The sequence below is a fragment of the Lepisosteus platostomus genome, chromosome 7 (genome assembly GCF_059453375.1).
Source record: "Lepisosteus platostomus isolate fLepPlt1 chromosome 7, fLepPlt1.hap1, whole genome shotgun sequence".
Taxonomy (NCBI): Eukaryota; Metazoa; Chordata; class Actinopteri; order Semionotiformes; family Lepisosteidae; genus Lepisosteus; species Lepisosteus platostomus.
In genome coordinates this window covers 6,635,214-6,662,416 of record NC_142617.1, presented here as the reverse complement: position 1 = coordinate 6,662,416, position 27,203 = coordinate 6,635,214, and the positions used below count along the sequence as shown (strand labels likewise).

General features: G+C 41.8%; 1 protein-coding gene across 8 annotated transcripts in view; it reads right to left on the bottom strand.

Moving 5' to 3' along the window:
* Positions 1–1,361: 1,361 nt before the first annotated feature.
* erg (ETS transcription factor ERG) overlaps positions 1,362–27,203 on the bottom strand; it is a 63,934-nt gene continuing 38,092 nt past the window's right edge. For 3 of the 8 annotated variants that reach the window (XM_088638902.1, XM_088638908.1, XM_088638903.1), the window contains 10 exons: positions 19,047–19,261; positions 13,146–13,297; positions 10,989–11,036; positions 9,774–9,977; positions 6,907–6,987; positions 6,226–6,297; positions 4,671–4,733; positions 4,086–4,142; positions 3,828–3,875; positions 1,362–3,535 (listed from right to left, as the gene is read on the bottom strand). In XM_088638902.1, coding sequence (XP_088495028.1) covers positions 3,015–3,535; positions 3,828–3,875; positions 4,086–4,142; positions 4,671–4,733; positions 6,226–6,297; positions 6,907–6,987; positions 9,774–9,977; positions 10,989–11,036; positions 13,146–13,297; positions 19,047–19,261 — 1,461 coding nt within the window. In that variant the 3' untranslated portion in view covers positions 1,362–3,014. The remainder of the gene's footprint in view (positions 3,536–3,827; positions 3,876–4,085; positions 4,143–4,670; positions 4,734–6,225; positions 6,298–6,906; positions 6,988–9,773; positions 9,978–10,988; positions 11,037–13,145; positions 13,298–19,046; positions 19,262–27,203) is intronic. The other 5 variants (XM_088638904.1, XM_088638906.1, XM_088638909.1 and 2 more) reach the window with 3 other exon arrangements.

Here is a 27,203-nt window from a genome sequence, read left to right as displayed (position 1 = left end):
GTATAGGCATGTAGTCCAGCAAACAACAAATGCAAAACCGCCTCTTTAGTGATGCATAGCAACCACCCTATGTACAGTATATCCAAATATATACACACTATCATGTAACATCAGAAAAGGGAAGGAACCGTAGATCAGGTCAAGAAGTAATAATGACATTCTAAAAACAATAATGATAATTATTTGTTTTTTTACTCCATAGGACCCTAAAAAATCCCTTTACATATTGTAACATCATCCACCAACGAAGTGCAGCACCCATCTCATTGACAAGCTGCAGCTCCACTGCGCTGCAGACTGTGTGAAGTGAGAAATGACTTTACCTGTTGAATTTAGGGAGAAAGTAAGGTTGAACATCTCCTTCAAAGACGATCACCTTCTCCAGCACACTGTGTACTGTTACCATACTGGACCACTGGAGAGAAAGTTCTGTTCCGGAACAGGAGTGCTGCATACTGGTCCTCCAGCACTGTCCACCACTCATTTTCCTAGGAGATCCCCAATCCCAATAGCGACTAGGCCCAGCCTTGCTCAGTTTCTGAGTTTCTGAGCTCCACTGGCTGCAAGGCGTCAGTGACACTGTGAGTGAGCCTTGTCCCAGACTGCTGCTGACTACGTATTTAAGAAAGCACATCGCTGCCGTCAAGGAAAAAAAAATCATGTGGTATCTCATAATTATGAGAAAATGAAGTCCTTATTGTGAGATGGCACTGTACATTATCTAATTATTATGAGATCGTAAATGATCTCGTAATTAAGAGTTACTTCATTATTGTGTACTTATGACATCACAAATGATCTTGTAATTACAATATCGTGCATTGTCCTGTACTTTGTATGATAATCACACAATAGCATAATTTCCATACAATACCTATATTATCATTAGTTGACTCTCAGTTTTGAGCAGTGGAGTTGATGGCATGGTACACTTGTTCTTGTTCAAGGGTACGTGTGAGTGTCTTCATGATTGTAATGATTGTGTTCATAGGTACAAATCGTAACCTTTCATTATGACCAAACCCCAGTGGAAAGTAGCCTGTGTTCATTCTGCAGCGTTGGACACTGTCACGAACACTAAACCTCAAGTTCAAGACAAGCGTCTACAGTCACTGCTGTCATTACGCAATGGAACAGGTTGATCATAAACTCAAATGAGCATTGCCACATTGTAATTACAAGATCATTTGCTAATTTGTAATTACAAGATAATGTACTCTCTTGTAATAATAAGATAATTTTCTGGTAATTATGAGATACCACACAATGTATTTTTCCTTGCTGACAGCAATAAATGTCCGTGCTAATTGTATTACTTTACTTTTTTTTCTTCAAGTGACGTAATAATACAATATACCGTCTGTAGTTTAAAAATACTTTATTTGAATTACACAATAGAAAAACATATAATTTACCGTAGTAAAATGTTTTCTATGTACCCTTCCCTTTTGACCAGCCTCATTACAACCCATCCATTTTCCCTGGTTTTAAAGATTCTCTGTGTACCCCTAACCCACCCTTAACCTCTAGCGCTAAAATACAGAAAAGCTCTGAAATGCCATGCCAGGCCAAACTCAGGTTTTCATTACATATACTCAGCTTTTCCTACGCACTTAGAGTTTGAATTGTAAACAAAAGCTTACAGAGTTTAAAAATGCCAAGGCCACAAATGGTTTGCCGTTTGGTTTTTTTTCCCCATTTATGTCTTTTTTAGTTCTTCCCGTATTTCTTATTTCATATTTTTAAAGTCTGTGTCTTTGGCTGGCTGAGATCAACTCGTAGTGTATAAATGCATAAGTTACATATTTATAATATAAAAAGAAAAAAAATAACACTGAATTGGATACTTCGATCTAACAAACGCACAGCGTTCGCGACTCAGAAAAAAAAAGTCATAAAAAACAGATACTTTTATGAAATCTCTTTGGCAGTATAAAGAGTTTCTATATTCAGAAACAGGTCAAGAAAACTCCCCCCAAACCCCCCCCCCCCCAAAAAAAAAAGATTTGAGGTCCTATTTAATACATTTAAAAATCCTCATAATTCCAGTTTTCCAAATAACAGAGATGCATTATGTTTTCAAGGTATTCCCTTTAAAAAAAACAGTCAAGTAAAAAGGTTTTCCTTTAACCTCCTTTACCTTCAATAATGGCTTGTGCACCACTGTGCAGTAAAAATACTGTTAGAACTGGCAGCGTGTATCCAAAGGACTAATACTTCATTGTCCTGTCAGTGATACAGGACTTGCTGTTTTCAGGACAGTGTTTCGGGATTTAAGCCGAATCCATTCCATTCTCCTCTGCTATTCCCTTGCTTTGGCATTATCCCTTTTCTCCCGAGCTTCTGTCCTGAAGTCCACTCCTTCAGCTCGAGTCCTTCCCGATGCTCACACGCTTATTTCACAGTTTGCTACAGCTAACACTTTCCCTTTCTCCTGCACCTTTCCCAGAAGGCTGGGAGTCTTTGTTCTTTTTTTAATTTACACCATTGCGTGTTTGTGCTATGCCTGACTTTTCCACACACTTCTATAGTCTTTAGTCTATAGTCTGATATGTTTGCTTTATTAAATAAGGTAGTTTAATACTTTAGTCATATATATATATTTGCTAACTTTTCATGCAGTTATTGTGTATTTCCTGTAGTATGTTCATTACCTTTAATAAGAAGGTATAAAGTTACGTCTTCTATTGCCTTCCCAGCATTTATCTACAATGACCACCTGCAACTTGCCCTTGACAGTCAGCCATACTGCAGCTCCCAGCAACCTGCTTTTCTTCTTCCAGTATCTAGAACTCTTTCGCTCTCTCAGTTCTTGAATCATCCTTTCATCCCTTCATACCAATTCACACTTTCCACAAATCCCTTCATGTTTCTGCTTTGTTACTTTTCTTTTTTTGGGGGGTTTCATTAGGTTCTATATATCTTTGACTTCGCATTTGCAAACAAATGTCCTGTTTTCTCTCACTTCCCTCATTATTTCTTCCTGAATAGGAAGATGCGGGCCAGCGGTCTGTCTAATAGTAAGTGCCCAGGTGCGAGGGCATGTGGGCGGCTGGGTGCCGGCTGTTGGGGTAAATGGTCCCAGTGGGGGAATTCCAGTAAGGGCTGGGGGCAGCGAAGAAGCTGGAGGAAGTGACAGGGAGGGCAGGAGGGTGGGGAGCCACAAAGTTCATCTTCTGCTGGTGCGCGTGGTACGAGCTCATGTAGGACAAGTCCGAGGGGTACTTGTACATGGACGACTCCGGGGGGTGGGGCTGCAGGGCCTGGGCGATGCCGTGGAAATCGAACTTGTAGGCGTAGCGCTTGCCGTGCACCTTGGTCATGATGTTCTTGTCGTAGTAGTAGCGCAGGGCCCGGCTCAGCTTGTCGTAGTTCATGTTGGGCTTGCTCTTCCTCTCCCCCCAGCGCCGGGCCACCTCGTCCGGGTCGGTCATCTTGAACTCCCCGTTGGTGCCCTCCCAGGTGATGCAGTTGGAGTTGGAGCTGTCCGACAGGAGCTCCAGGAGAAACTGCCACAGCTGGATCTGTCCGCTCCCTGGAGGACAGAGGAAAGAGGGAGACAGCAACCAGTGACTACTGGACGTCTGTTTCTAAAGAACTTACAATGGGCTTAGGATACATAAGCGATGCACGTATCTGGAGTTATTCATGCTTAAATCCGGATAATCTTGCAAAGACAATGTTCACAGGAGAGTGTAAATTTAATACAGTTACTATCTTTGGTGAATATGTCTGCAGAAATATGGCAAAGAGCCTAATATCACAGAGCCAGTCAGGTGTGTTTCATTGTCGGTGTCAGGTGTGATGATATTAATCTCTGAATTTACCTGGGTTTGCCAGTCTGCTGCTTGTCGGCCCAAGTATTTGATAGGGATCTACAAGGGAACAAAGATCAAAGATATTATTCCCTGGTTTCACAGAGAACTTTAGCAAGTCTCTGTTGAATGGTCCTTCTAAATACCTGTGCATGTCAGGTGTCAAGCTTTCTCTTTTTGGAATGATTAAATTAAATAGAGCAGTCATTTAAGATGGTTATACTAAACCTTGCAGGTTCCATTTTTAAAGGAAGCTAAAACATAACTTACCTAGCTGTGGTCTTTGCTCTTCATTTTTGGTGACTACTGACGATGAGGGCTGGGTGCCTGGAAAGAGACAGGTCAACATGAGCAGGACTTCTCTTGCGATGGAAAATTCTCCTTCTATCCATTTTCTTGCTTTATCCAATACAAGGTCGCGTAGGAGCCGAAGACGATCCCGACAAGCAAGCGGCATACGACAGGATACGCCCAGCATGGGACGCCAGTCCTCCGCAGGGCAAACAGACGCAGACGTGCACACACTCACACCAGAGCGCCCAGAGGCCAAGTAATCTACAAGTATGTCTTTGGACTGTGGGAGGAAACCGAAGCACCCAGGCAAAACTCCAAGCAAACACGGGGACACTCAACTCCTGCACCACCATGCTGATCTGTTTAATTCTCTTTGGTTCTTATTTTTTGAAGAAGAAAAAAAAGCATTCCCAATTGCAAGCAAACGGTTCAGTCTCTTTTTTGTTCATTTACAACTAAAAATGGCACCATCTGAAGTTCAGGATATTAGAGTCTAACGAGGACAATTCAAGCAAGAGGTTGAACGGACAAACCGGTTTCAGAAACCCCTTTCCTACTCACCCTTGGAAGAAGATACAGCTTGGGGAGTCCATCCTGACCTCCTAGCTGCTTCATAGGCTATGTCTGAAAAACCAAAAAGTTCCGCAAAAAGGACAGAAGAGTCCAGCAGTCAGTTCACTCAGCCATCGCTAGTCTCTGTAATGCCATATCAAGCCAGCAGGGGGAGCACACACCTCACAGTAACAAGTTACCAAGTGTACAATCCAAAATCTGAAGAAAAGATGTCTTCACAAAGGTAGATATGGGTGTATAAGCACATCAAATTAAACTTTTCATTTATCAGTCATATTGCTATAAATGGTTCTCAACACTGGTCCTGGGGGGATAGTGTATTTAATGATTTTAATTCCAGCTGAGCTCTTAATTGCAAGTGGTGATCGATGACTTACAGTATTTAATCTGTTTGCTTGTTCAGACTTTTATTTCACTTTTATTTAAAATACTCAATTACAAGAGTCCAGTTTCCAATAACCTCAGCAGACAGAGCTGTACATGGCTTCTCCTCAACTTCCTGGCTGATATTTCTGACTAAACAGCCAGCAGCCATATCACCCTGCAACTCACAACTGGCAACCCACTGAAGCTAAGCAGGTGTGAGCCTGGTCAGTACCTGGATGAGAGACCTCCTGGGAAAGACTAAGGTTGCTGCTGGAAGAGGTGTTAGTGGGGCCAGCAGGGGGCGCTCACCCTGTGGTCCATGTGGGTCCTAATGCCCCAGTATAGTGATGGGGACACTATACTGTAAACAGGCGCCGTCCTTCGGATGAGACGTAAAACTGAGGTCCTGACTCTCTGTGGTCATTAAAAATCCCAGGGCGCTTCTCGAAAAGAGTAGGGGTGTACCCCGGTGTCCTGGCCAAAATTTCCAATTGGCCCTTACTAATCATGGCCTCCTAATAATCCCCCTCTATGAATTGGCTACATTACTCTGCTCTCCTCCCCACTGATAGCTGATGTGTGGTGAGCGTTCTGGCGCACTATGGCTGCCGTCGCATCATCCAGGTGGATGCTGCACATTGGTGGTGGTGGAGGGGAGTCCCCATTACCTGTAAAGCGCTTTGAGTGGAGTGTCCAGAAAAGCGCTATATAAGTGTAAGCAATTATTATTATTATTATTATTATTAAACAGCTCTTACTAGCTGATGAATTGATAATGAACACACACAGGCAGGAATGCCACTGTATTAGACTGTCCCACTACGAGCATTTGTTCCTTCTGCAGGGCTTCAAACATAAGAACATAAGAAGGGTTACATTCTTGAGGACCCTACTGAGCATGTCTAGCCCATTTGGTGGTTAAATCGGAAATTCATACAGGGTGGATACCAATCACAAATCTCATTTGACTTTTTGAGAGTCAAAAGCAAACTGATTATTATGCCCCAAACGGAAAACTCAAATCAAATTGGCCTGTTAGGAAGACCAAAAACCAGATGAAAGTGCATTCTTCCAGGACCAGAATCGGAGTCCCAGTCCATCACAGTTTATGAAGACAGAAACACAGCTGGCGGTATCATGTTTAAGCTCGGGCCCAAGTGCATGATCTTTAACACACCTGGCCGAGTCGACACCCGGGGTGCTGCATCTGGGTACACAGAGGTGTTGGGGAAGATGAACGTTGCGCCTCCTGGAAAGTAAAGGAAACCGTCGAGATTTTGAGTCTGGAAACTGTTCATCATAAAGGACTGCACTGCAAATAAAGCATCTCCGATTATACTATATAAGGTAGTATAAGGCAGTAGAGATGCAAAGCAGAAAAGGCCAGCCTGCAGACACAATCGTATCGTACTTTTCAACCGGGCAACACACACAATGTTATCAGCCAACAAACAAGTGAAAGGCAGGCAGGTGAACAATAATTAAATATAATAATAGGGAAAATCAACCATTATGTATTAAATAACAACTTTATTACATGGAATTACTGTGTTATACTAATTATAGAAGACCCCCTGAAATGAAGAAGCATGACGGTTTGGCTCAGGATTATCATAATGTCTGTCGTCAAGTTGACAGAACCAAAAAAGATGGGGAACAAAGTCAAACCTGCACTGATCAAACCAAATACGAAGTGTTCTCCTTTTAGAAACTCACACATACCTGTACCAGCATATAGGGAAATTATATAGGAGAGGATAAATATATATGAATCCATACATATTTATTAGAAATCAGCACTATCAGTGTAGTAAGGTGCCCCTGGCAAAGCAGAGAGAGGTGTGCAGGTTCTCCTTACCTGTGTTACGTGCATGCATTAACCGAGGGGAGTTTTGCAAGGCTTTGTCAACATCATCTGAAGTCAAGTGGGGAAGTGGAGCTGAGAAAGAAAACATTCTTTTGAAAGAGGAACTCAACTGGAACCGCTCGAAACGTCTGGCGATCTGTGAGGCGGCCCCCTCTAGAGGCCTGAGTAACCCCAGCGGGCCAGGAGGAGAGAGGGGGACAGGCGAGGAGAGAGCGCGCGAGAGACACCACATCCACTGAGTGCACAGGAGAAGGCTGAAAGGCCAAGGAAAACACACACACACACACACAGAGCGCATCGCCGCTGCCCACAATCATCTGTGAAAAGTGCATGCCTGGACAGTTTTTTTCTAAAATAAATTCTCCAAGCCTGTGTACATATTATGAAAAAGAAACAGCTGAGCAGTGCCAAAAGAAAGCAGGAGAAGAGGATGAAAGGCAAGCTTTGCTCTTGTATGTGCTTTGCTGTCAACAGCAAGGCTCCCCAAAGTTTTGTACATTTAGCGACCCCAGTTTTTATAAAGAAGAGTTCCTGTGATCCAGCATTTCTTCATGTTTTTCTCATTAAACCTTCTGCCTTTTTAAAAAAACCAAACAAAATGATTTGCCATAGTTTTCCTCCATTTTCATTTTACTATTTCCTAACAAAAGAGATGATCCAAAAAATAGCTTAAAACCAGCAGGTTTATGCTTAATTGTTCATGAAATATTTGCCATCTCTCATACTTGTTCGTGATAGGTACGTGTTGATATTGTGCCTACAGTACATTCCTAAAGACCAACTTTTGCATTGTGCCAAAAGGTTTAAAACCCCAAACCTCCAAAGAAAACACAAAAAGACTGAGAACCTTTGTGTTTGTGTTGTTTTTCATTTTAAATTAAAACATTCTTCATCCTATAAATATTTTTTACCATGTGTTTTCTAAAATTAGGACCATTGAACCAGACGTAACCTTCAGAGCTTGTAAGGTTAAAGCACTGGTTGAAACTTCAGGAGATGGAGTCCTGAAAAATCTGAGAATTCTCGATCAATGTCAAAAGGAATTAGAACTAAAAATGAAAGATGATGCCAATAACATTGTGGATATTTCCTCAAATAACAATGTCTGCTAATTCTGACAAAACCTATTTCCTGTCATAACATGGATATTGTTCAGGGACCTAATCCTGAAACCAAGTACTTTATGCTATAGTAGGACTAGTCTACCAATTTAAAGATATCTAATTTAAAAGTATGGTCTCCTTTTTAGCCAAAGGCATTTATAATGACACACTGTAGCACATCATTAATTAAAAACGTAAATACTTCTAGAAAGTACTGTCTACCTGTTAATCTAGTCACGGTCTTCAAGAACAGTCAAGTAACACCCTAAAAAGATTTTAGATATGCCTGTCTAGTAGCACTAATTGTTACAATGTTGCGGTGTCTTAGCTACAATACAAGGACCTTTTCAGTAGCTGAAGAAAAAGCAATTTCTTCAGGTCATTTAAAAACATTTCTGACTGTGCCTGGTTCTCTCTTCAATCCCATTCGATTTGGACTTTATTCAAAACACAAAATGCCTGAATCATGAACCAGGTCCACTGACCATTAGAAACGCTGGCACAGACAGAGAGAAGCATCCACCCAAAATAGTTTTCGGGAAGGCAATCTTCTTAACTGTGTTTTTCTCAAACGCATTTGATCGCAAAAAAACAGCACTGCCCAAACAAACAAGTGAAACAAGGAATTGTCCCAACATTCAAACTAATTTTAAAACATCAAAAGTTAAAATGAAAAGCTATGTATCTGTGCTTGGAACACCACAGAGAGTAGTCTTAGGATGAATGTCAGATAATGTACAGTACCAGACTTTTGAAAAACAACATTTTCTAAAGCCTCAAGCCTCGAAAATCTATTCTGTAACTATATATGTGTTGTTCCTCCTCTTTATCCAAATTGCTCTGTTCCCAGCATAAAAAGATGACCGGGAATAAAGCAAAAGAAGTCCAGTAATTAGACTGCAGAAGATAAAACACAGCAATCATCAATTCCTAACAAAAATTCTCTTTGTCCAAATATGTAGTATGTTAGACCTAATAATACGTTTAAGAGAAAACTATCAGCAGAGCTTTGACAGAACTATTTAGTTATCTATTTTCTTTCCCATGTTTTTTAAATGTATTAATAAGAGTGATGAAAATCTCTACGAAAATGAAAATGAAATGATTCAGAACAACACTGCTGCAATGGCTGTTTCTCTATTGTGTATCCCTCTTCATAGTCTGAAAGATATTTCAGAGTAAAAAGAATAATTGTTGTACAGTATCTTTCCTATCCTATTTAACTGGTGTGAGCTAATATAGTATTAATAAAAGTGAGCCTTGTACTATAGCAAAAGATCCTCCCTGGCTCGGGTTGTTAAAATCTGCACACACTCTTAAACGTATGTTCTGACAAGCCTGGCATGTCCTCCCCATAACCACAGCGTGATGTAAGGATGGCTGAAAAGAACCTTTGATTGTGGGAAGAACACAAATTGTGCGTGATACAGTAAGGGGGTATTGCAGAAAACCAGACTGCAAGAGAGGCATGGCAAAGCAGAACTCTCATAAAGACACCTTATACCTTGTCCTGAATGACTGTACAATTGTCCCCTTTTTGCTATTTTCTTTTAAGAAAGAAATTAGACAAAGATCATGCAGGATTCTATAGATACTGCAAAGCTTCACGCTATAGTATGATGAAGGCTTGTGGCAGGGTAAGCCAGCCTGATTTTGACATCAGGAGCAGTAAGCAGGTTTTTATAGGAGGTACGTGCTGCACTGCAGGTATCCAACTGCTCCGAGGCCTGGCCAAGAGCCGGCTGCTACACTCACTCTCTCTGAGGTAGTGGAGGTGGGACAGGAGGATCTCTGCGTTGTAGCTGGGGGTCAGCCTCTGGAAGTCTTCTTTGCTCATTTTGCAGAGCTCCTTCCCATCGATGTTCTGGAACAAGGAGACGTCCACATCCAGAAGGACATACTCCTTCACCGCCCACTCCAGCCACTGTCTCACGTGCTCCGTCGTCCACAGCGTGGGATCTGCAAGGCACACCGGGGTCATACTGGGATCGGGGCACGGGCAGAGACATCCATCCATTTTCTTACTGCTTTAACCAGTGCAGGGTGGCGGGGGAGGGAGCCAGACTCTATCCTGGCAGGCAAAGGCAGAGTACACCCTGGATGGGACGCTAGTCCATTGTAGGGCAAACACATACACACTCACACCAGGCCAATTTTCGCAGATGTTAATTAACCCGCCAGTAAGTTTTTGGACTGTGAGAGCAAACTGGAGCACCCAGAGGAAACCCACACGAACACGGGGAGAACATACAAGCTCCACACAGATGAACTGAAGCCCGGGCCCCAGCACTGTCAAGTGGCAATGAAACCTACTGCATTACTGTGCCAGCTACTTAATACCACAGCAAGAACAGTCTACCAACTTAGAGATATGCTACCCCAGGAAAGACTTTTTGGGGCATTTTGCTATGATTTCAAAGGCTCTGTATTTGGTGTAGGAAGCTTTTGCTAAAGAAACTGGAGTGTCAAAATATTTTGAGGGTTTTCCCTTTCTTACTAAAAAAAAAAAGAGTATGGATTACAAGATTAAAGATGCAAATTTTAAATAACAGGGGTGAATAATTAATTATAAAATGGGTTTCTGTTCTTGTAATTGTTGCAAATCATCAAGCCCGGAGTTTACAGGCTTTGGTAATCTGTATTTTAAAGCAGCTTCGCCTGGAACACTCTTAACCACCTTCTTCATACCTGCACATAACTGCAAGCAAGTGTCAGGGCAGCAGAGGAGAAATCAATAGCTTTTAATTCAACAGCTAATTCAAGAGCTTTTCCTGCCGATAACAGACAAATGCAAGATTCTTTTTCTGATGTGCTGCTTTGGAATGGAAGCACTCTTTAAAGTACACATGGGCCATTGCCTTACAGTATATTGCAGCCTTCTTCCAGATGGGGTGAAGAGACACGGCTTTTTTGGGGATTCCATGAATATCCACGAATACACGACGGAGCCAAAATGAACAAAGTACTTACACAGGCGCAAAACGCGATGAGAAGTGTCAATTCCACGATCACTTCTTTCTACAGAGAGACAAGCAGGATAAAAATGAAATTTAACGAGATTGCTTTCCTTTTAATTTTTATCCTTCTTGACAAACAGAAAAAAGAAGTGATGGTGGAAGCTCACTGGGCTAGCTTTTGAGACACAACGCGCACAGCGTACAGAGAGCACCCGAGTGTATTATAATATAACGGAATGCATTACATTTAGACTTACTGTATACAGAAGAGCAAAAATTAATTTAAAAATTGTGAACTGTTTTTAAACCTCCATATGGCGCACCATTTTAAAATGTATCTAGTTGGTATATAAATCCAACAGCTGGACACATCTGCTTAATGTATCCCAATAAGCTCTATCTAACTACAGTACATTCCCAAACTATATGGAATTTACTGATGAAACACAGAAAGAAAAAATTATACAGGGCATTGTTTTCATTCAGCTGCCAAAGTGATGCGTAGTGTTTATTTTTCACCTCCGTGGTATTTACATGAGATGTTTTATTTTTGTAAACATAATAGGATCATCCCAGATCTGAGGAATACAAGCAGATTGCAAGTTACATCCATTCATCATCTCTCCTGTCAGCATGACCTGTACTCATTGACATGCAGTACCGGAGAAACCTTTCATGAAGCCTTCCAATCTAGCTAGAGCCTAAATTGGCAACTAAGATATGTGCTTGACAATTGCGAATCAATTATTTGTTGATACAATAAGAAAAAGTAAGAAATTGCACAAGCCGTTCTACAGGGAAGTAATAAAATGTGTATGCTTCTAAATATTGGGACCTATCACTTCACCAGGAAGAGGAGTCCTAGGGGTCATGATGGTTTATAGAGTAAAGTTGGTATTTCCTGTGGAAAGCCTCTGGCACAGGCCTCATGGATGAATAAATAAACAAACAAAATAAGGCTTTACCACAAGAAAATAAGGCTGTAAATGCTCTTCAGTGCCCAGACACCACACTTCTGTAGTTCAGAGCTCAAATACGGGGTCTAGTTCATTTCGGTAGTGAAGTCAAAATTAATTATTTAAAGAGCAGAAAAAACAGCCTTGCTTCCATTTTGCCTTAATTCCAAAGATACATTCCCATTGTCCTTTTTCAGAAAAAAAAATGCAAAAACAGGATGTACTAAACATGCCTCATCATTGTCTCCGTCAGCTTCGGTTAGAAAGGAAGTTGCACCGCAAGACTGAAACTATTACACAACTCCTCAATGGAGTGCAAAAAATAATTTGCTAATTGCACACGAGGGTGGTCTCCTTGGGCTTCAGAGGAATTTTCAGTTCTTCACACTTGGCTTCTAGCTTTAATGGCTGGTGCTTGTACATCTTCAGAAATGATTTCTGCCACTCTTTCTGTGTTGTCTGTAATGCTAATTAACGATTCCATATCGTTATCGGTGACAGGAAGTGTGTAACTACATTAAGTCATTTCCCCTCTATACTTTTTTCAGCCTTTAGCCAAGTGTAACTTTGCTGCACTTACACCCTGAACGTAATGAATTCATTAGTCATTTATAGATACTATAGATACACAAACTATAAGAAGTATGCAATAACAACCGTAACAGGTGTTACAGAGTCAGTAAAGTTTGAAGTAAAGCTGAGAAACTTGAATTTGTAACTCTTGTTACCACTGAACTACTGTACAGCATGTCTTTTTCACATTCCAGTGAAGGACAATAAAGTACATTCTTTTTTCTGTTCCCTAAAAAGAATGATTACACATCAATTTTATCCCTCTACTTGTTAACTGTTCAGCGCGACCCACTTCCAAGACATGGGTTATGTAAAGCTGTGCAGGGCAAATATCTGAAGTTCTGCCACATGCGATTCTGCTCACGACCCTGACAGGGTTGCCTGTACGGCTGTTTCCCAGAAGGTGTCGCGTTTGCTAGTGTTTTTTTTTCCCTTTTTGCTCCTCTTGGAATTCTACAGTAGGAAATGGTCTAGACGAGGCGCTGCACCCTCTCGCAGCAAAAGCTTTAGAGCTTCAGTGCTGGGGACCAGATGAAAAGAGCACCCCCACATCTACACACACTCCCCCACACCCACCACCCCCTTCCAGGGCAACAGGGACAGAAACGTCCGAGGGATGAACCCAGCAGCAGCTTTGGCACCTGCGGGCACAATGACTCTGCGCTCGTTGGTCGTCATGTTGGGGGGGGGGATGTGTTTGTCCTCCATGTAGCTGCCGTAACTCATCGGGCCACCGTCGGAGCCACTGGCCAGCTTGCCTGCTTTCACCAGGCCACAGCCATCCGGAGAACTTCTGTGCAGGGAGACAGAACGGGAAACTGGTGAGAACAGCCAGGGAAGACGCCGAAAAAAATCCCAATAACTAACTGCTCGATTGTATTAATAATTCAATGCAACACAAGAAACTAAAACCCAATGGCCGACTTCATACTATCCCACAAAGGGGATAATGATGTATGTTCACTCGATAGTGGCTGCCCATGCATGGCGCAGAGCTTACATTGATTATTCTGCAGTTTGTTTGTTTTTTGAGGCAGAATTTTGAGCCTTCTGCAGAAAACTGTCAAAAGCCTAGAAAGCTAGAAGCTCCTTCAATCCCGAGGTTGAGAGAAGTGAGAGCACTTCTTTTTTCAAAAAGCATTCTATTTTTTACTTGTCCATGGTTTTCGAGGTTTTGTTGTTTTTTTTACTTTGTGCACATTATAAAAGTAACCGTTTTGTCCCACTCACCCAAACAAAATAGCTCACCCACGTCCCGATATACAGCCCATGCAGTATATATATGCGTGTGTTTAATCACAGACCCTAAGGGGTTGTCATGCGTGTTTAAAAATCTTATTAAAAAGTGGAACATGGCTGAAAGAAAAGAAAAAACTCGCAAGTGGCTTTGTGTTGGACGCATGACCCCTCAAGCATCTATCATGCAACTGTTATTGTCTCCAGCGAATCCCTTGCAGAAACAGCCAGCAGATGTTGGGGATTACAGTTGGAATGTTTTATAAGTGTGCGCTCAACATGGCCGCAATATTAACAATTTGGGTTTTATTAGAACCAAACTCATATGTCAACCAACTGTTTGTCCTTCCTAGGAAATCACGTAGCACTTTGTCAATGTTGCAACGGCCAATCTAAGCTTAATGGACTGGATTTCAGAAGCCATATTAAGAAGGCCACCAGAACAATGCACTTCTGAATTACTGTAAGCTGCGTGTTTTCACCAAAGTGGAAAATATTACTATTTTTATTATGAATTCATGAGTCCTGTAGAATTGTTATTAAAACATGGAAATACTACATTTAATATTACAAAGAAGAAGTGTGTGGTCTTATATTTTTTATGTCAAATCTTCTACAACTTTTGGAAACAATTCAATACATTAGAAAGCTCTTTCATAGCATATAGTATGTTGAATTTGTTTCGGAAATAACGATTTTCTCTTTTCTTTGAAGAGTAAGGAAAAAAATAGTTCATGAAGGGCAGACAAATCGTCTCCAAAAGAAGACTAAACTTGCCTGGACTGAAACATACGATTTAGTGCCTCACAGGAGTAAAAAGATGACATTCAGGTGGAACTGAAATCGCTCAGACATGGTTCTCAAACGTCTTCTACAACATCACATGTACAGGGGAAGAATGAGACAACATTCATCAAAACCTGGGGCATTAGGGCCCACACAGACTGCAGGGTGAGCGCCCCCTACTGGCCACTCTAACTCCTCTTCCATCATTAACCTTAGTTTTTTGTCAGGAGTCTCGTATCCTGGTACTGACCAGGCTCAACCCTGCAGGGGGTTGCTAGTTGTGAGTCGCTGGATTAGATGACTGCTGGCCTTTGGTTGTTTGGTGCAAGTGTGAGAGCATTTACTTTGGAGAAAACAAAATATCAGTCCAAACCTAAACACCAAAACAAAAGCCTATGCTCCTTTTTGACCGCCTGACTAAAAGTCTTCACAAAGTCCCTAACTATCACAGGCAGGCAACTGAGCTACTTACCAGCATAAAACAAAACTACTCAAGAGACTCCCAAGAGGCTTTTCCAACTTCCAAACTCTCAAAATGAACAAATGTAGCTTCACAAAATTCATAGTCCCTGTCTATGGTCAGTCTTTCTGTCCTCTGGTGAATGGAGCACACAAAGGATGGTGGAGCAGTGGTTCTGTGGCTAAGGATCTGCACCTCTGGCTGGAAGGTTGCCGGTTCAAATCCCGTGGCTGGCAGAAGAATCCTAATCTGTCTGGCCTTTAACCCCAACTGCTCCAGGGGTGCTGTATAATGGCTGACCCTATGCTCTGACCCCAAGCTTCTCTCCCTGTCTGTGTCTCATGGAGAGCAAGCTGGGGTATACGAAAAGATGAATTCCTAATGCAAGAAATCGTATATGGCTAATAAAGTGATCTTATCTTATATGGCTTGTGTCCTCTAGATGGCAGATATTACAGTCACTGATTGGTCATATTGGTCATGCCAATAAAGCATCTTGAACCGAAGCTGAATTGAACTGATGAACCCAGAATGCATCCACTTCCTGCTTTTTTAAACAATCACCTGACCAACTGTCTTTGAGCAACTGGTCAGGTGACTGGGAGCAGCTGCTCATTCCCCCAAGGCTTCCTGGGAAATGTTGTTCAGACAGGGCTTCCATCCTGCTGAACCTGGTGTGTTCTTACTCTATGGAAAGAACTTTGAGATCCTTTGGGATGTAAAGCAATGTACAAATGCATGGAATTACTGCTATGCGCATGTGATAGGACTTTAAGATCAAGAGCAGGAGAACTACTAAAGCTACATTGCATAGGCTGAGATGGCGCTGAAGTAAAATCAGTTTTCCAAATGGGAATGAGTAAACACCTCCATTTGTAACCAAATGACGACACAATGAGAGGGGTCAACGCTATCACACAGAAAATAAATGTGCTTCATGTGGCTTTGTGGCGATTTTTCAATGGAAACTCAGGTCCCAAGTGAAATGAGATTGGCAATTAACCAATATACAATAGATAATTAGACAGTACGTACAGTATATAAATACCTCTTAAATTGCCCACATGGGATGAAAACAGTCTTTTGAATTGAATTGAATTGAATTGAACTGAACTAAATTGAATTGAAATACCATCATACACAATCCCTGCACAAAGTCATCCAGTAACACAAGGCCATGTTTTGAAAAGCAAGGAGATTTAAGCTTCCTACACAAATTCTTCTCTTCAAATGAGGCACACCGGTCTTTTTGGGCGGAAAAAAGCCCACACTGTAACTGAGCAGTATATAAACACAGGGATTCAACTTCCAAATCTGCCAGTTCAGCAGCTTCTTGGTAGTAGTAAAGAAAAGACACCTTGTGCTGAGTGAATGAGAAAAAAACGGAAACTCAAGCCCTCCGTTCCAATTCACTGACCCAACCCCCCGTGAACACCATGTGTGTTTTCACACTCAGTCACCGTCAGGTATAAACATTCTGTGCTGCAAGGTAGTCCCACTGTGTCCCTTATTTAAGGGCTAAACCATCGATTCCAGAGAAGATAGTCTGAAGGCGCTGTTCAGGCAGACTGCCCTGGGATTACACGTCTCTCTTTATAAATAGGAAAGTGCCCCAGTGTTTCACACAGCCGTTTTTTTTTCTTGGCAGCCTCACATAAACAGCAACTACAGCCACTACTGGGTGGTACTGCGAGCTGAGGATAAACAATAAAAAGGGAAGCCCAGGCAAGAGAAGACTTCTCCCCTCCCCTGTCTTAAAGAAACACTGCTTATTGTTCCTCGCATTGTGTGGCTAATTAATCTGCCATAAGGCAAGACATCCAAAGCATTCCTCAACTCCCCTTTCGCCAGTAATACAAGGACTGCACTTCAGTTCAAACAGAGATCAGAGGGTTTAGGATGATTTCTAATTGCGTGCAATAGCTGGCCTCTCTGTGGGACACTGTAAGGCTGTATTCCTTCACTGTTCACGGACCTCATCCCTTTTTGAGTGCATTTTCATCACTGATTGTCGATCAGCCAATAACAGCTCACAGAACACAACAGGAACGGAGAACATCTATCTATCTCACCTGGCCTTCCATTTTAAAGATAAAAAGATTTGATGCCGTGCTGTGGTTGATAATGCAATGAAACGGGAAGCAGTATAATTGTGAAAGCAGTATAAGTTTCAGTTTTCGCACAGGGTCTTTCATAAACCGTAGAAACCTCCAAGTTCAACTCTATAACAGACTAAACAATCCGCTGCCAAGCTGTGCAAGATCGACATCTCAATTAAAACCGTAAGACGGGCATGCACTGCAAATTAGGTGGATGACTCCCCAACAGATACCAAGTTTCTCTCTGCTTTCATTGATGAAAACTGGCTTGGGAAATATTGATTCATGCTCATGGGCCTTTGCCCTTCTCAAGCCTTTGCTTTCCCTGACTTGCGTAAAGTTGTGCAACATTCCAGTTGTGAGTTCAGTGCTGTAGCTGTCGTTTCTCACACTTTCCCCGCAAAGCCGCCTCAATAGCAGTGTCCTCTGTGCATCTGGCAGGCTTGGCTCATCAGCCTGAGTGCTTCCATCTAACCAGGCACACAGGGAGCAGGAGGCTTGCAACGTGTTTATTTCCCCTCTTGCATGTGCAAAGCACTGCAACAGCACTCCAACCTGGTGCTAATTGGAAAAACCTTTCCCTTTTTCTCACCGGTGGATAAACTGGTTGTGCTCTTGTGTGCGCTAGGCCAGGGCTGCTGAGCGGCACGCTTCACAAGAGCTGGGAGAGGAGAGAAGGGGGCACAGACGCTCTATAAATATTCTGAGTGTGGCGCTTGTTCTGTGAGCAGGGACAGCTGCTTTGAGTTTAAAGTCAAGCTGCAGCTTCTCATTCTTGGTCAGAGCTCAGACAGATTTGCAGAATTGTTTTTTTTTTTTTAAAAAGGTTTCTAATGTGCTTGGCAAGACCACAGGGTGCTGACTCTTATGGCACAGGCGATGTGTTAAAGATTAATTAGGAGCTTCAAGGGTAAACAGATTTAATTCGCTTAACCAACTAGATGTTCGATGTTGAAGCTTTTCAAACTATTGTTTGTTGTTTTTCAACAATCATCCAGATAAAAGAGGATAAATAAAGCTATAGTCACCTTTATAATGACTTGTAAAAGTGCTCCTCTAAAATATCATCATCTATAATATCAATAGCTCCAATATACCCTGCTTTGCTTCATCACACCGTCGCTGTTTGCAAATGAAATGGCAGGTATGCTTTTATTTCCAGTTTGTGGGCCCTTTTGATGGGGTCACCTTGACCTCTAACTGTCTTTGTGATTCTGTGCATATTGTGATATGGCAGATATTTTACACTCTAGGGACAATAGTAATATACCTTGGGAACAAATGTCCCTATACCGTGTTTGTTAGCCATTTCTGCCTTATTTTGTAACCCCCCAGAAAACCCAGGACAACACATAGAACACATGCGTTTGCAAGCATGCACTTTTCAAAAAGACCTAGACCAGCACACAGAGATGGTCACGAGACTGAGAGAGGACCTAGACTAGCACACAGTGATGGTCATGAGACTGAGAGAGGACCTAGACCAGCACATAGAGACGGCCATGAGACAGAGAGAGGACCTAGACCAGCGCACAGAGACGGCCATGAGACTGAGAGAGGACCTAGACCAGCGCACAGAGATGGCCAGGAGAGTGATAGAGGACCTAGACGAGCACACAGAGATGGCCATGAGACAGAGAGAGGACCTAGACCAGCGCACAGAGACGGCCATGAGACAGAGAGAGGACCTAGACCAGCGCACAGAGACGGCCATGAGACAGAGAGAGGACCTAGACGAGCACACAGAGACGGCCATGAGACTGAGAGAGGACCTAGACCAGCGCACAGAGATGGCCAGGAGAGTGACAGAGGACCTAGACGAGCACACAGAGATGGCCAGGAGAGTGACAGAGGACCTAGACGAGCACACAGAGATGGCCAGGAGAGTGATTAAGGACCTAGACGAGCACACAGAGACAGTCAGGAGACCGAGAGAGAGAGAGAGAGAGACACACACACACCTGGAGCCATTGACCTGGCTGGTGTTGCATTCCATCTTGATCGTGACGCGAGCAGGCTGGGACAGCCAGTCCTGCTGGGGGACGCGGGGGCTCATCTTTGCCGTCTGCCCGTACTCACTGGAGGAGGACGCGGTCATCTCCGTCTTGGGAAGATGTGGCGTTCCGTAGGCACACTCGAACAGCGACTGGTCTTCACTCACCACTGACAGTGCTTCCTGAGGGGGAGAACCACAGACATTCCAGCTGTTAAGACATCATTGAGCAGCCTCTACTGCGGCACGTATTCACACCACATGTCTGCAACTAACAAGTTCTCCATAGGTTAAATATAAGAAATAAGCCGCATATTGTTTTAAAGTGCACAATGTTTTAAACTAAACTTCACAACTTAAAAACAAAAGCCTAAGGGCTGTTTTCTTACAGTTACCTCAAAAACCCTTCAGATATTCAGTCTAACTCAAACTCTATGTGGTACATGGGCAGGCTACAGTGACATGACCCCCTGCGTTAGCCTGTAACGTCGAATTATCCCGGAATGGAAGGGTAACCTTAGCTGTTGGAATAGGCACTGTGTGGTTTCTGGGTTGGGAGCATGCCTGTAATGCGCTGTGTTTCATCTGGGAAGCTGTTTGCATCACAACCATACAATATAACATACATTCCAGCAAACAAGAACTTGGCAGGATTGACTTTCGTACTGTAAAATCCAGATGAGCTACAGTACATTGTTAAATGCTAAAAATCCCAAACAACCATATTTATCTGCCTGTCAATATTATCTGCTGTCTAGCTCAGAGTTCAGGTTTGTGAAATACATTGGACCATAGGCCCTAAAATAATTCTTAGTTTATTGTTTTTCCATCCAGTAGAGGTTCACTTCCTTCATGCACTTATTGGAGGAACTTCCCATTGTATCATATAATTGGCACGCAATGTAATTTTATACCTGTCTGATTCTACCTAAATCTGACGCACTCAAGCGTAGGAATTGCAGAACAGGACAAGAATTGTTACTTTTTACGCTGTTATACAGCATCCCATTAATTGCTGATTGATGGTAATTAGTGGAACAATTATCAATATAAACCTATAGAAGCCCAGCAGGTAAATTCATCAAATAAACATTGTAGCAAGTGGTACAAGTGTAAGAAAACAATCAAACCCACTACCTGGGAACCAGAACCCCTTGTTATTCATGTGTCACATGAATCGTTATTCAAGCCACAGATGAAGGTAACAAAACCAATCATTATTTTTTGTTCGTCTTCCATGTTGATTTGTGCACCTGCTAGTTATGGCAATATGGATACCCTCTAAAACACAAAGCACCGCACCCCGGTGTGGAACAGGAGGACAACCACAGAACGAGTAAAGGTTCATTCCAAGCTGGAGAGAGAAGAGAAGAAGCCTTCACACCTGAAGAAGGCTCCACTGCCGAAACGCTGTGTTTCTTTTCTTCTCTTTGCAGCATGGAATAAACCTTTACTTAATTCTAGATTTACCGTAGTTTACCACGGTAAAAAAAAAGATAGCCAAGCACAGCGAAACAAGGCAGTGCATCTAGAGGTATCGTTTGGTGTGGAATATAGGCATGGCAAACTGTTGGTCAGTCTGCAAATCTGCAAAGGAAACCCACAGTGGCAGACGCTCACAAAGGTGTGCCTAAGAAAGTTGCCTTGAAATGCAGACTGCAGATTTTAATAGCTTTGATGACACGTGGCAGATGATGAAGTCTAAAGAGAAGCCTGCCTGCTGTATGTAAATCAATCCTGTCCTACTTTGCTATCGATCACTCTACCTAGCTGCTGCGATTCACTGTACAGCTGGACCCATTGATCTTCCCTGCTGGAGACAAAGAGGATCAGGAGAGTTCCCGTAAGATAACTGAGGCTCGAGCCTGGCAGAAGCATACCACAGGACCAACCACAATCGTGCAGATATCACATTATCTGGTTTTAGGATATCCTTGCTCATACCACATGGTGATAAAGGCCTTAATCCCCTTTCGTATTTTCGTTTATTCAGAGCAGAAAATCACAGTCATGTTTGAGTTCCACATGCATTTCCTGAGCTGCATGTTCCTCAGGAAACCCTCTAATTCTACCCAGAACAGAAAGGCCAAGCTGCCTGATGGTTTTATCTGTCGTAGATGTTATTATTGTTATTTATATAATTACAGAGTCTTTTCTCTTTTATGTGCGCCTTGTTTAGAAAGTTGGGCCTTTTGAAAAAACATTATTACATCAAATGACAGGAATAATTGGGGGAAACCAGGCATTCTTTTCAAAACAGATGACAGGCTAACTTTTACCCACTAGTGCCAATACATTTACACAGCATACACATGGCTGTGTAGTGAAACAACCAGCCACTGCCATCAAATAAAACATGTTTTTAATTACAGCACTGGTTTGGATGTGGATTTTCATTGGCCAGAACTCCCATCTTATTTAGCCATGAGCTTCAACTCTATCTAAGAGTTACACACAATGCTGGACTTGTCGGCTTCAACATTGACTTCAAACCTATCGTAGCACTTAACCATGCTGCTGGAAAGCATATGCAATGGCTTAACTTTGTGTTTAGTAACTATATTTTAAGGCTTTTTTACAGACGTGTTGGTTGTACTGCTTATTACAAACAATACTTAGTGTTTTTTTCTAGTTAACCTGGAAAATAGCAATGTCTTTTTTCTTGATTGGGACAAAGTCATTAGGTTTTCTTGGCCCACAGGAACAAACTATAATGGATGATAGGCAGTTTTGTGCTAGTCTCTGTCAAAATGTTATTCAGAGTGGAAGTGTATAAACCTTGTTTTGTTCCATAAAGTGCATATCACTACCTAAGTCATTTACTTTTTTTTCTCGTTTTAGTCATGTTTTTATTTCCAAGGCATGACGGTACATGAAGTAAAGGTCTCCTTGCTTCTCAGGGTCCTAATTAAGACTAAAGGCTTGCTCATTTGGTTTTTAATTGCTTCCATTGTTTGTAAAATCCGTGCTGAAGCTGCAGTGTCGAGGCTGCTCTGCAGAGATATGAGAGGTGCAATCTACCTCCTGCTCTCTGGAGTGCTGTGAAAGTGTTTAAGCTCCTCTGTGTGAACGAGAGAGCCGCCCTCCCTGGTAACGGTTGATGACAGGTCAAGAGGCTGGACTGGAACCAGTTGGAGGAAAGGGAAGCTGTGTCGGAAACCAGATTAATCTTGTAGCCACTGTTCCTCCCTGATATCTCAGCTGCAAACCACATTATTGGGCCGGCTGGGCAATTAACCTTCACCTGATGACCACTGCGCATGACTTTCAAAGCCAGCACAAGATGGTTCTCTTCCTCTGGAAGTAAAGCAAAACAAACCCTACATCCACCCAGGAGCAATGTGCACTGGTGCTGCTCGAGTGAGCAGGTACCTTCCTCTGTTTTCATCGTACAGTAAAATTCTGCCACAGAAGAGAACTGAATACCAGTTCCAGATCAAAGTTCTTTTACTTGGTCCCACGCTCTCCAGTAAAGCTGCTGACTGCTACCACATACAGTACATATACATTCTTGATTCTGAGAATAACTTTAAAAAAGCTTTGAAAAGTATAGAAGATGTATAATCTAACGTACTTAACTTCCGACGAAACTCAGTGGGGAACAGTATCGTAATTAAACACATAATGAAATACACTGTCAAACGTATTATAACAAAGCACCAACTTAACCTTTGTACAGCACGTTTTAAATGAAGTACTAAGGCAGCAGTGAAGGATCCCTATAGATTTCGAACCCTAGGATGAGGCCAAAAAAAACAAAACAACTTTGTACTTCTAAAACACGCCCTTCAAAGCTTTCTGCTATAGTCCATTGTTTTACTACACAGGAGAATAGTTGTTAATTTCATTGCACTAGCACTCCAACAAACAAAGCAGTTTTAGCGAATCCAGTTCTCCACAGCCATCATTTAAGGACACTAACCAGGGTTTTGCAAGATTGGTCATTTTTAACAACCCTGACTTGGTCACCAGGCAAGTACACTGCGAGTTGTTTAGCCTTTCAATTAATAAAGACAACATACTCTGAAGATAGAGGCTGATGAACTCTGTTTCCTCAAGATAGCTCAAGATCAACAGGCTATCCGCCTCTCAACCAACCAAAGAGCAGGCAGCACAGATTTCGGCTGTTCTCTGGAGCAGTATGTGTGTGCGTGTTTGTTTTGGGGGGGGTTACACTTCCTGACACCCTGGTTCAAATCCAAACCCTCCGTTTCCTTGAGCTACTTTACACCTCACATGTTTGCAGTGTAACAGCAGTAGGTACGCCATCTACCCCGCCTAACATTCTGATAAATGAATAAACTTTAAGTAGGAAAACAGATGTGAGAATAGTATGATATGAAGTTGGATACATAAAATACATAAAAGTTCCACTTTCCACATGAACAAATGCTTATCTAAGCCATGCTTCATTTTTATCAATTTTACAGGAAGTATTATTTTAAATTTGATCACATTCCTTGATCACATTCCACAGTACAGCTCCTAACCTTGACTCTACCCCTGTATAAAACTGTGTATTGGGGAAAAAAACATTTTTATGTTCTATACTTTGATATTACTGAATCAATCTGTTTACCTTCATTCCTGTTGATGAATGCTAAAAGATACAGATGGATTTCAGTTTCATAATATTCGTTGTTTAAAGCTGTGATGTTTTCTCGTATCAGAATACACATTTAGAAAATAAAGTGGAGATGTTACAATGCAAAGTTGTATATTCTTCACTGTTATACACCCAATATCCTAAAGCACAGAGATCTAAGACAGATGTCTTTCTGAATGTCACATTGAATTATTTTAAATAACTAACTGACTAACTCTAAACATAGTAATTATTCAGGCAACAGGCAGCTGTTTAACTGAAATTTAAAAGTTTTAAATGATATGCCTTTTCATACTTTTACATGCTTTCCCTCATTACATTACATTTTGTGACAAAGCAGGTCATAAAGTAAAGTATTCACACTTTTCAACTCACTATTATTGTACTGTATATTTAAAATACATTCTTCACCTCAAAAATGGAGGATTTTATGAATTTACAGCCACCCAACTCAATGGGAGACACCATTCATTCATGTACCAACAGGATTCTCTTAGTTGTGTGACTGCAGACAGGAAACTGCTTCTTAAAGCATTTCCTGTATTGAAAGTTCCTGATAGGGCTAGATATCAGTGCAGGACATGGAAAAAGGAAGTGCTTGTCTATCGTATTTTGATTATAGCTACTGCTGTGAGCCACCAGATGCTTCATCCTTTCTAATGAACAACACAGAATCCCGGAGAACGCCCTATCATTAAGGAGCAAGCTCTAAAACTCAATGTTAATCAATGCAAAATACACTTCTGAAGCATGTATATGCTGTGTGACCCCCTTCAAACCTAAAATCCTCAATAAATAATAGGATTAGCCTAACTAGCCCTAAAGAAGTCCTCAGAACGATTGCTTTCTCATAGGTTCATAGTGGGACATCAATTTTTAAATTCATAATCAGATTCATCAAGGTTTCACGTTGTACGGACTTTCTTCAGACTCCCCACAAACCCGAAATGTTTTCCTGGGTGGTTGATACCTTCTGTGTGTGGCTCTTTCTGAGACAACTAGTCAAACACCCACTCGCTGCTCTTTGTTTGATTGTTTTATTATTTCAGAAACAGCCCTCAATCAGGAACGGCTTGGAGCAGATGTGATTTAAAATGAAACCTTTTGGAAAGGGAAATGGCTGTAGTTTTCAAGAAGTTACTTCCTTTCACGCTGTGTCCTGTGGCAAATGGGTCAGGGACTGGGAGCTCAGTGAAAGCTGGCTACGAGCAGTGAAGAACTAAATCTGAAGAAAGACTAGCCATCATTCACTGGACACTTTTTAAGACAAATCTCTTAGATTCTAGACTTCCTTTTCCCCATTTCCTTGCTGCAGCTAACAGCACTTTCCTATTTTGAAAATCTTCGTTTCAATTTATGGAGGCCCATTCAATGTACCGGACAAAAGGGTTGCTACGGCGAGGAAACAGTGAAATGGGCTACTACAAAGATGGCCCTTGAAGGGTTTAGAGGCCTGAGTCAATACTGTCACCTAGGCTTCTGTCCGCCTTTGGGTTTTGTCACACAGGTAAACACTGTTCAGCCAATACTTATGGGTTTTGAAGTATGTACAAAACTAAAGATGAATAAATTGCAGTTTCCGCCACTGACAAAGGTGGAGTAAATAACTGACCATGGTTTGAGAAGACAAGCTCAAGCCCTGAGGAATAGTTCAAGAATACTCAGAAACGTGAGAGAGCAGGGTCCTTTGCTGTCCCCGTATGTTAGTATTCAGCCCAAATGTGTAGACAGACATCCTACTAACTCTAATGACAGAGATGCTGTGTCTGCTTCAAGCACACTGTGGCAGTTTTCAGGGGAACAGTAACAGAAAAATAAGCATAAAAAACTGCAAAACCTTCGGAAGGATATAGAAATTTCAAAGTTACATCTTTAGAGGTCCTGCCAACCAATAGTAGTAGATATCATTGCTAAAATCAGTTAAGATGTTGGACAATAATTTAATTTCAGTCACTGCCACAACTCATTTTCAGAAAAGCAGTGACACAGGACAGAAAGTTAGTGCTCAACTGAGCATTAAAAAACCCGGAAAGGAAACCAGTAATAGAAATTGAACTTGGTATATATTTAGTGGTAGATTAGGTCAGCCAAGTCTTACCTACAGAGATAGATATACGCACAAAAATACCTTAATTCTGAAAATGACCCCTTTTTAAGAAACACACACATATACTTAATTAAGACCTAAAAAAGCCACCACATATCAAAAATGTCTTAATTACTGCGTGCCGATGGATTACTATGTGTCAATGAATGAGCACCACAGAATCTTTCTTTTTTTACTTGACAAGAACAGGAAGGAACACATAAAATACTCTATAAAAACTGATTCATTCCTCTCCCAGCAAAAACAAATGGAAAAAATGTACACACCACATTCTAACTGGTAAGCTTGAGTATTACCTTGGTTTTGTAATACTGTACTTAACCTTCATTCTGTTATATCCATTAATTATCAGAAAACCATTTATTCCTGGTACAGTAATCCCTGCAGTAATCTGGAGCCTATCATGGAGCATACAGTACTCAGGAGTGCTCTGGCCAAGTAAGGTTTCTGTGCCCGTTATGAAACTTGAAGCTGAAAGTCTGTGTATTCGCTTATTAGTGCAGTTCTGTCACAGTTTTCCCATATGTGACTCAAACCATCTTAACTCATTTAATTAAACTTGGCCATTTCAACAAATGCTTCCATAGCACTGTTCCACTGTTATGTTTGTGTCTTGAGGCCTTCAGACAGATTTGCTGTACAGAACATACCTGGGGAAATGGCTGTAAAGGTCTTACAGCAGGTTGAAGAAAATCCAGCCTTAGATATGATGGTAGAGGTCTAGACCCGGTAGAGGAAAAATGGAAACACAACACACCAAACACGAGCACACAAATCACCTGAATATCATGCCCAGTAAATGTTTACCCCTGAGATAAAAATAATGCAGCCTCTGTCTCCATTCATTCACACAGCTGTTTCTTGCTGAGCCTCCACGTCCTCTATGGGTAACAGCCAGCATCTTCACAGAACACAAATGAGCGAACTCCTTTTCAAACCATTTTTCTTGAACCCGCTGATTTCCTTACAATACTGTTCACATTCAAAGCCAGTGAGAAGCGTCACTTTGTAATTATTGTTTCCACACAAACTCTGGGTCCTTTGCTATATGGTTCATGTAGTGTTTAAACTCCTACTGCAAACATCTTTGTACTGTGGGAACAGATGCATTGAACTCAACACAGATCACAGTACTGGATTCTTAGAGACGGGTGGCTAATCAAGTTGCTCCTTGAAAACGTCAAAGACTTCAAGGAAAACTTAGCCAAAACATGTTTCATGGACCTTTTCCAAAGACGTCTTGTATAATGAAAGAAGAAATACAAAAATTCACATTAGTGGTTTACCTGCCCTACTTTGGCAAACAGCTACTGTATAAAAATGAGACATCTGTAGTGTGCAGCACTAATCTACAGACTACATTGACAGAGTAGTCTGCACTCTTCCTTGGGAACATATTGCATTGGCAGATA